This window comes from Medicago truncatula, chromosome 8 (genome assembly GCF_003473485.1).
Source record: "Medicago truncatula cultivar Jemalong A17 chromosome 8, MtrunA17r5.0-ANR, whole genome shotgun sequence".
Taxonomy (NCBI): Eukaryota; Viridiplantae; Streptophyta; class Magnoliopsida; order Fabales; family Fabaceae; genus Medicago; species Medicago truncatula.
In genome coordinates, this window is record NC_053049.1 from 41,126,581 (window position 1) to 41,137,153 (window position 10,573).

The 10,573-nt window shown below is 31.6% G+C and overlaps 2 protein-coding genes across 5 annotated transcripts; one reads left to right on the forward strand and one right to left on the reverse strand.

The window, feature by feature from the left end:
• Positions 1–245: 245 nt before the first annotated feature.
• LOC11432151 (UDP-arabinose 4-epimerase 1) lies at positions 246–4,961 on the forward strand. Of its 4 annotated transcripts, none has more exons than XM_024773911.2 (11): positions 246–264; positions 1,205–1,364; positions 1,736–1,860; positions 2,465–2,578; positions 2,681–2,788; positions 2,895–2,986; positions 3,083–3,224; positions 3,301–3,395; positions 3,562–3,691; positions 4,241–4,385; positions 4,471–4,961. In XM_024773911.2, exons 2-11 carry the CDS (start codon positions 1,304–1,306, stop codon positions 4,704–4,706), a joined length of 1,248 nt encoding a protein of 415 aa, XP_024629679.1. In that variant the 5' UTR covers positions 246–264; positions 1,205–1,303; the 3' UTR covers positions 4,707–4,961. The 4 variants fall into 4 exon arrangements, with proteins under 4 accessions (XP_024629679.1, XP_024629678.1, XP_039685283.1 ...); XM_024773910.2 differs by lacking the exon at positions 246–264 and adding an exon at positions 318–504; XM_039829349.1 differs by lacking the exon at positions 246–264 and adding an exon at positions 869–1,004.
• Positions 4,962–6,168: 1,207 nt separating this feature from the next.
• On the reverse strand, positions 6,169–8,074 carry LOC11442528 (beta-amyrin 28-monooxygenase-like). The gene is made up of 3 exons (XM_003629953.4): positions 7,127–8,074; positions 6,824–7,017; positions 6,169–6,708 (listed from the first exon to the last, which is right to left on the reverse strand). Exons 1-3 carry the CDS (start codon positions 8,064–8,066, stop codon positions 6,409–6,411), a joined length of 1,434 nt encoding a protein of 477 aa, XP_003630001.2. The 5' UTR covers positions 8,067–8,074; the 3' UTR covers positions 6,169–6,408.
• Between the last annotated feature and the right edge of the window lie 2,499 nt (positions 8,075–10,573).

Genomic DNA, 10,573 nt, shown 5'->3' on the forward strand with positions numbered 1-10,573 from the left:
ATTGAATCAATCAATATCTTGTTTTCATATTATTATTATTATTATTATTATATTTTAATATAAAATTCAAATAAATTTTGTCTATAGGTATTGATATACAACCAAGCTCTAGGATAAATACATATTTTCCTTACATATTTAAAAAATAAAATTGGATGAAGTATTTAACATAAACAAATTTAATATTTTTTTCTTTTAAAAAACATCCTATTCCAATCCTAGGACAATGTCGTTATTGTTTGTTGTTGCTCTCATTCCTGCAGTGTGCGTTTTCTCTCTCTTCCTTTCTTTCTCTAACATAACACCTTTCACAACATACATCATGCACTGCACTCCACGCACAGGACAAGACTGTCTCCCCGTTTATCTCTCTTCTCTCTCTTCTCTCTCCACATCCACCACCCGTCCATTTACATTCACATTCACATTCACCCCTTCTCTTTCACCCTTCCATATTTCTATTCTATACGTTTTTCTTCCTCTCTTCTTATTCCACACTCTCTGGTACACATTCTATTAAGATCTTATCACTGTCACAACCATTTTTTTGTTTCTGGGCTGTTTTTCTTTAAGCTTCAAATTATTTACATTTTTTTAAAATTTTGTACCTTTTTATGTATTATTGAATTTCAATTAGGCGGGGTGTGTTGAAATTTAATTATAATAAATGGGTTTTATTTGATTTTGTAATGTGTTGGATCTTGAATCTCTATGTGGAGTTTTCTATATTGGTTTTTCTGTATAAATTTTGATCTTTTATTCATCGGTTGTTGCATCTTAAGGACGTAGGATAGTGGTTCGGCTTTGTTTGTTTCTTTCTCAATTTATTTTGATTTTAATGCTCTGACTCATAATTGATTTGCATGTCTTTTAGTAATAATAACAGTGTTGCAAATTATATATGACATTTGGTTTTTATGTGCTTTGTCAATCACTCATATCACTGGTTTCTTCTTCTCATGGTTTATGTGGATCTTCAAACTCTTTCTTCACCCACTTTGTTGGTGAATTGCATTAAAAAGTTTTATATTCATTTAATTTGAATTCCATGTTATTTCTTTTTCCTCTTATGTTAAACAAGAGTCAATTATTTGCTTGTTTTTTATATATTTTTTTGGTTGTTTGGTGTTTTTTTTTTTACTTGTTTTGGTTGTTTTCAATTCTAGAAAAGAAAATATCTTATATGGTCTGATTTTTATTGCAGTATGTCTCTGAAGATCTGTCTAGGAGTGGAGCTTGATTTGATTATTGGTGTCAAGGAATAGGACTGCATTCTTCACACTAAGTTAGTCTGATTTTTCAAATGCTAAATTTGGTTAGGTCTAGAACTCAAGCAAGGACAACCAGACCTACAACAATGGGAAGTAAGATTCTGTCATCCATATTTCAAGTTCTTTAGTGCATGTTTGGAAACATGGTGAATTTGACTAAATAACTGTGACACCGTGATTTTTTTTTTTTTAAGCTTCAAAGTATAGCTTTTACCAAAATCACAGTTGCACATCATGAATCCGCCAAACTCACAATCAGTTTAAAGTTTTAAACGAAGATTGGTTACTTAGATTGAAGTATTAATCAATTTGAAAATGGGATAGGAAAGCGTTACATTACCTTTTTCAGTAAACATGGACTGAAGGATATCTTTTGTCAATATTCTAGCTGTGTTCTTATGAGGGTATTATCATGTAATTGGTGTTTGAAAATCTAGTATCTTATTATTTCCTTTATTTTTTAGGCATGGAATACGCGGATCCAAAAAAGAAGGGCAATTTTGTTGGAAAGATTTTTCTTGCTGCTGCACTAACGTCGCTATGTATTATCATGATCAAGCGATCTCCGTCTTTGAAATCCCCTAGTCCGGTAATCTTCATATCCATTTGATACCATCAAAATGTCTATATCATGTTTATGCATCAGTTGTGTTTGTTGTACTTGTATCTGTATACACCACATGTAATTGGTGTTATAATATAATTTTCACATAGAAATCAGAATTGAACTTGGAAAATGTATGTATAGTTTATAGATCTTGTTATGCATCTGGAAACAATTTTTCTTGACTGCAATAATCTGTCAGATTTTATCCGTTCATGTTGGATCATACTCATAGAAGAGGCATTTATTAGACCTTTGAGATTTGAGAGGTCATTTTTTTAGCCTACTGCTGCAGATATACTAGTCCTGTGTTTCTTTGGCATTTCTATCATTACTCATTGACGGGTTATGCTTATCTATAATTCAGTTAAAAAATTAACTTTGGGTATGTTTCGTTGATTTTCACTAGAGTTATTAGAGATATATGACAAATGAAGAGACAAGGGGGGTGATTAAATAGAGGATTCATTTTCTTTTGAGTTATAATTTCCTCTCGAATTTTTGTTATTTATGTGCTAAAATATATTATACTCTTACTCTGTTATTATCTAATTATTGTGTTTCATTTCTGCATCTTTTCCCTTTTCAGTTTGCCTTCCACGAACCTGGGGTCACTCACGTTTTAGTAACAGGGGGTGCAGGCTATATTGGCTCGCATGCTGCTTTCCGTCTTCTGAAGGATAACTACCGTGTCACCATAGTAGTATGTCTACGTCTATTGATAAAATGGAATGGTTCTCTAATAAAATCCAAATGCACCTATCAACTTGGTTGCTACAATCATGACAATTTTTCTTTACTGCAGGACAATCTGTCACGAGGAAACTTGGGTGCTGTCAGGGTTCTTCAAGATCTATTTCCAGAACCCGGAAGGCTTCAATTTATATACGCTGACTTGGGAGATAAAAAATCGGTATCATTCTTTTATTACAAGAAGTATTTTGTTGTTTCACTTTTACTTCTATTGGTGCACATGTAGGCAAAGCCCATGAAAGTTTGTTTAATTAACTGGTTATTAGGTTAATAAGATATTTTTGGAGAATAAATTTGATGCCGTGATGCACTTTGCTGCTGTTGCATACGTAGGGGAAAGCACTGTGGATCCTCTTAAGTAAGTGTGTCTGGTTTCTTTTAAGAACAGTAATATCGGTTGAATACGTTGTTAAAATTGATTCTTTTTTCAGTTTCTAATCGTTATGTTTGTCAGGTATTATCATAATATAACTTCAAATACATTGTTGGTATTGGAATCTATGGCTAAGCATGATGTGAAGACATTGATATATTCTAGTACATGTGCAACATATGGGGAACCTGAAAAGATGCCTATTACAGAAGTAACACCGCAGGTAGGAAATTCAACTTTGGTTGAGAAAAAATTGCATCCTGATTATTTAGTGTTAACATTGATGGTCTACATATCAGGTTCCAATTAATCCATATGGTAAAGCCAAGAAGATGGCAGAGGATATCATCCTTGACTTTTCTAAAAATTCCGACATGGCAGTTATGATTCTCAGGTTTGTTTTTTACATGTACATTTTCCTCCAATAGTTTATCCATATCTTATTCCATCCTTTGTTACTTAAGCTATATATGTTTCTGAATATATAAATATCTTAGAAAAGGGAGGGCCGTAGTTGTGTTATTATTGATTGATATATTGTTTCATGTGAAACCAACCAGATACTTCAATGTGATTGGATCTGACCCTGAAGGAAGATTGGGTGAGGCTCCAAGACCTGAATTGCGAGAGCAAGGTCGAATATCCGGCGCCTGCTTTGATGCGGCTCGTGGTATTATTCCTGGATTAAAGGTAGGATGATATTTTTGTTTTGTTTTGCCTAAAATGGGAATCTTCACAGAAGTATGAGATTGCAAATATGGATCTTTTAAAGGAGACTGGCAGGTTGGGGGTATATGAATGAATACTTCGTAGAAAAATGTTGTATTATAAGTTCCTATGAAAAATTTAGTAAGCATTTGGATTTATAAGTCCATTTCACGTGTTTTTGTTTCATTTTAGAGCACTGCTGTTAATAGCGGTTATATCAGCACTATAGCCTAGCAGAACTTGAACAAATCACAATTGTTCTGCAATACACTATGTCCCTATTTAGTACAAAGTGTTGTCAAATAGCAGTGCTATAGCGCTGCTGTGTAGCAGGATTTGGACAAATCCCTTTTACTGTGATCTGCGATTGACAATATTGTTTTAGAGTAGCTTCCCTACATAGAAGTGTCTTGTGTATTATTTCACGTTACTAGCCATTTCGGCCCAATTGAAAATCATCTAGTTGATTGCCTGATTATGCTCAAGTGCCTGAAACTGAGTGTTGCAATTGCATTTGCTGGTACTTTGCAGGTTAGAGGAACAGACTATAAGACAAGTGATGGAACTTGCATACGAGATTATATTGATGTAACAGATCTGGTTGATGCTCACGTGAAAGCTCTTGAAAAGGCAGTGCCAGCTAAGGTTGGAATCTACAATGTTGGCACTGGAAAGGGTAGGTTAAAAACACTTGGAATACAAATGCAATGCTTTGATTTTCTTAGTTGTCTCAAGCTAATCGTGACGCTTCTGTTTTGCAGGTAGTTCAGTGAAGGAGTTTGTTGAAGCTTGTAAAAAGGCTACTGGGGTGAACATTAAAGTAGAGTTTCTTCCTCGTCGTCCCGGTGATTACGCCGAGGTGTATAGTGACCCAACAAAGATCAACCGTGAACTAAAATGGTCTGCGCAACGCACTAATCTTGAAGAGAGTTTACGGACAGCATGGAGATGGCAGAAATCTCATCACGATGGATATGGGATTCCAAATGTATATTGAATTATTCAGAATCTTAACATAGCAGAAGATTAGAAGCAATCCTAGCAGCAGCATCCATGTTATAGCTGCACTTATATTTGCTATATTAGGTATTAGAAGAGAGGGTTGATATATTTTTGTTCTTCTTGCACTCAGTGATTGGTATTGGGTAATTTGTTTCTTAGGGAGTTACTAGTCGATTCATCATATGTATTATTGACCATATAATATGATTCAATAATATAATGCCGAGGCTCTGGTATGCCTTTTCTCTAACTTATGACTCAAGGGAACATTAAGCTTACTTGTATATGTATTCATGAACTGAGCTATTATTTGGTGAAGTTGGAAAAAAAACGTAATTACAATCTTTTGATTTTAAAAATACATAATTTAGGGAAGATGGATCCAACTTTGAAACAAACAGGGATTAAAGTGATGGTATAGTGATAGTGTAAACTAAGTTTATATAAAGTAGCAAAAATAACTTCTTTTTTATTGATTGTTAGTGTAAAATTGATTTATACTTACCATGTTTGCTCTTAATCTCATATATAAAGGGAATATAAGATTTTTGGGTTAGATTTTTATCTTCCACTTATATCCTTCATTAAACTATTTTTTTTTAATGGTAGCCCTCCGATTCTAGTGGAAAAGATGTCTTAATATAATATTATTTAAACTATTCTAACAATTTTATCTTTTGTATAATATTTATTAAAAAATTAGTTAAATCTCATCATAATATAAACAATTCCAACAATAAAAGTTAATTATTTATTTGAATGTGAAAAAATTATAACCAAATGCAATCAATCAATAGAAAAAACGGAAACACAAGAGCTAGTAAATTATAACAACAAGCACCATAAATGGATATTTTTCTTTGCAAGTTTTGCCTTTATGGTGTTTTTTCTGCTGTCTCTCACATGTCTTCTTGATCTAATTTAATATTCTTTCAGTACATTGGTGTTATGCATGTGCATATTCATCATGCATGTCATAATCAAAAGGACTTTTGGGGCATCTTACGTGTTATTCCTGTCGCTTTTGGTTTATGATTTTGTGGTCCACTACGTAGTATCTCGTTGTCGAATGTCGTTTATTCATTGGTTGAATATCATCATACTAATCTCAAACTCTAGCGTTGCAACAAAAATCCATATCTTGGTGGGATTAACTCCAACATTGATTGATATTAATTCTTTCAAAAAAAAAACATTGATTGATAAGTAGTACTAATTAACAAATCTTTCATTAGGTTTTTTAGAGAACTCTTTTACTATGATTTTTTTGGGAGTATCCCTCCAGTTTTTTTTAGAGAAAAAGATCATAGTAATTCAAAGCCGATCGTGAGGTAAGGATAGTTTAACCAATAAAATCATAAATAATAAATGATATATATAAAATAGTGTCTTAGGATCTAAAATACTGAACCAATGTTTGTTCAGCGCTATTTGTAATGAAAAATAAAATAAAATACTAAACCAATAGACCTTGAAATGCACTGAAGTTGAATAACATAGAATAATTAACTTGTATTTTACAATGGGGTCGTGCAAACTTATATACAAGGGGGAATTAGAAAATAAGGAAACTAAATCTATCCCAATAAATAGAGAATAATCAACGCCTATGATCATTACACAATCACTTTTACATTTTTTCTGCTTGTATTATGTTTATTTTTTTCACCGCAGAACCAAACACACGTTCATGATCATCAAAACAAGTGATGAAGACGGATAGGAATTCCCTCTGTTGGTATAGGTATCATAGCACCAGATACTTCCTCATCAGGAAGCATAACTTCCCATTTGAACTTTGTTACAAGATTGTGAATGAAAGTGAGAATCGCAAGCCGTGTGTAATCCTTTCCAGGACAAGATCTTGGTCCTGATCCAAAGGGTATATAAGTGTATGGTGCAAGAACATTATTCCCTTCAAACCTAGATGGATCAAAACTTTCAGGTTTATCAAAGTACTTGGGATTCTTATTTGTTCCAATAAATGCCCAGAATATCTGTTAAAGTACAAGTTCACAAATGATTTAGTAACAATTTAAGTTACATGTTACTACTTTTTAATGAATATAGGCAATATCTTAATATATTATGATGAATTCAATTTGAAGGTACCTTCCATCCCTTTGGAATGGTAAAGCCTTCATAGGTGAAATCTGTTTTAGCCTCTCTGAATGCTCCTGGTGCAGGAGAGTATAGTCTCATGCTCTCCAATGCAACAGCCCATGTATATTTTAGCTTCTGTATGCTATCCCAATCTAGTTGTGATGTACCACTTTCTTTTGAGGATCTTTTAATATCAGCATGCTCTGATTCAATATATACAGTACACATATTAATTAAAAATGAAACATAAGCATATATATATATATATATATATATATATATATATATAGTATAATTTCTATTTTAAATTACCTGATATGATTCTTTGGTAGATATGAGGACTTAACCCAATGTGTTTGATCATAAAAGCCAAAGTGGTAGCTATTGAGATGTAGCTAGCATTCATCAACCCCATGATGGTATTACTTATTTCAATTTTAGGCACATATTTTCCACTTTTTTCAGCATCAACTATATGTGCTAATAAACCATCCATAACTTTCCCTTTTGACAAACCTTCAATCTTGTCTTTAATCATATACTGAATCTCTTTCCTAATTTCAGATGCACCCTTTATTGCTCTATGATATGTAGAGCCAGGAAAATCCATTGGAACTGAATAAATCCCTGAAAACAAATTCTCAAACTTGGTGGCAAATTTGTCTACATAATGAGTTTCATCAGTTCCTAAGAAAAATTGAAAAGCTAATGAAATTGAAAATGATTTCACCAAAGGGTACACTTTTAGTTCTGTTTTTCCTTCCCAATGTGTTATGAAATGTTTTTGTATGATTGATTCAATGTTATTGTTGTTTCCCATGTATCTTATTATTCCTTCATGTTTAAGCAATCCTAAAACCTTCACCGGAGGCGAAGCAACACCTACTTGAGTCTGATTCTGATTCTGATCAGGAAGATTGAATAACTTGCATTGAGATTTCATGTACCAGACCTTAACAAGTTTTGATTCATTTATTGAAAGGAATTTATTTGCAGCAGGACCAAACATAACCACAGTTGGTTCTCCAAATAAATTTGTTTTGAAAATCTCTGAGGAGTGTTTTTCTGCTCTCTCTTGAATGAAATTTTCAATGTTTTTGAACAAAAGTTGGTATGTTTCACCTACTAATGGCCAACCAAAAGCACCTGGTGGCATGTTTTTTGTGCCAATTTGTTTTGTTTTGAGGAAAAAACAGAAAAATGCTATTAAAGGAATCAAAATTAGTAACAAGGATTGCAAGAATGTATCCATTTTCTTAATATGCAAAATCAGAGTGTGGGATTGATTTTTATTTATAGGCCAATAGGTCACTCTACATTTATCTCTAGCTGACATCATACAATTTAATTATTATCTTATTTTATTTCTTTGACAATTATATTTTGGTTCTTACTATTAATTGGTTGAATGGTTTCTTTCTTGGTTTCATTTTTTATTTATGATCGTACTATGTTGTTATTTTAATAAACAAAGTTTGGGTTGTAGATTAGATTTTGGACAAATTTCACCTATACATGTGGTCCATTGATTTATATTTTGATGAAAACAATGTAATCATTTTTATTTTGGGTAGTAAGGTATATTTGTGGTTGACCAGTTTGATCCTCATTCAGCAGTAGTTTCCATTCCCCTGAGTCATTCTAATGATAGAAGCATGTGTTGTTGTAGTGAAGGGTCCATATTCTTATACTTGGTGTGAATTGAGTATCATTTAGAAACTAATTTTTCAAGTTAGGTAGAACTGTACTCGATGATAAAACTCCTAATCAACAAGTTTAACACTACTGTATTTTAATGATAGGATTCGAACTCATAACATTACGCTTAGATCCATATTTAATGGAGAAAATCTTAGATCATCAATGCCCCAACATTATATATGGTTGTATTGTATTTGTATAATATAGAAGAATGATATCAATACACATTTAACACATATTTTTTAAATATTCTTTTTGATGGGTTAAAATAAAACTCAAATGAGTCCCACCAAATTAAGTGGGACCTATATGAATTTGGTGGGACCCATGTGATTTTAACAAATTAAAAAGAGTGTTCCGCTAACATTTCTCTTGTATATATTCTTTGGACAATTTTTTTTTTTTTGCATGTAAACAAATTTTTTATAATTAACTTTTTTATACATTATCATCATTATTGGATAGTATAATATTCAAATACTCCGTTTAAAAAATAATGAGGAAAATTGAATTATATCCAATAGCTATATTAAAAAATAACATTAAACAAATATAGTTTGCAATAATGATCTTTGATTTTACATATTTATCGTTATCAATGATGAAAAATTGAATCATATTTCACATGATACTTAATACTCGCAAGGACCACCTTTTCCCTCTCAAAAAAAAGGACCACCTTTTCAAAGAAAAAAAATTATCGCAAGGACCAATATAATTGACAAAAAAATACTACTCGTAAGGACCACATGTGTATAGGAGACTTGATCAAAATAATGTTCGTCACACTATAATATACAAACAAGTATATTATAAAAATAGTCTTTTCCCTAAAAAGCCAAAAAAATACACTTAGTAACTATTTTAAACATAAGGTGTGGACTATGAGAGAGGTTTCAAGGCCGTCGCATCCCTAGCCTATGCCTAGGGCTGGCCCTGGTTATCCTCCGCAAGCTCAAAAGTCGACTTTACCAAAAGAAAGTTTTAATATTTCCTATGTCTCTTATTATAAGCCCAATCAAATACACAAATATTAATAAAAGTTGATAGTGTAGTTAATGTATCCATTTTGTGTGTAAATATTATTACTAAATTGTTTTTTTATTTATATATATGTTTAATTTTACTTTTTATATTCTAAGATAAATTATTTGTATTAATTAGAGGTATATTTGAAAAAATTATAAATGCACATAGTTATTTGTATAAGAACTTATATTTAAAGGCAAAAACATTTTTAAAAGAGTGTTTATAATTAGGGACTAGAGAGTAATTCTTTTATCTATGATCACTCTATTTTGTGCAGCCAAAAACAAAGATCCGAATTCCGATTTCGGTTCAGACTTCAGTCTTGTTGAAGTTTTTTTTGGGACGAAGTCTTGATTGAAGACTTGATGAGTGCACTTGTTTGAAGTTTTTTTTGGGACGAAGTCTTGATTGAAGACTTGATGAGTGCATAAAGTCCATGGTAGTAGCTAACTGTTTGACCAATAAAGATTGCGGCTCTTGAACTTGTCTTTCACGCGTGAAACTGAAAATTAGGGTTTTTTTTTTTTTTTGAATAAAAAAAGTTTTTTTTTGAGGAAAAAAATTAAGTTATATATGCCCTTCCATAAATCACAATTGTAGTTTTACTAAAGAAAAAAAAAATGCTACCTACGGCTTTAAATATAATACCCTTTTGAATAAATTACAAAAATTAAGAAAGTTGGTAGTAATTACTTTTATAAAAAAAAAAGTTAGTAATATTAAATTTGTTTGTAATTATTACTGTTTGTACAATTCTTTTTCGTTTAAGAGTTAGAAAGTTAATTTATGTTTCAAAATATTATTTATTATTGGTTGAAGAAAATATATAAAAAAATAATGGTATATTGATAAATAAATAATTAATATAGTTAAAAATATTAGATAACCCCGCATTTTTTATTTGATAATAACCACATTTTAAGTTTTAACACAGACTCTTCCCAATTAAGTCTTTCTTTATGTCGTGTAAAAAGAAAAGGCACGTTCATTTTAGTGTTGCATAACCACTGAGACTGGGTCAAACTGAGA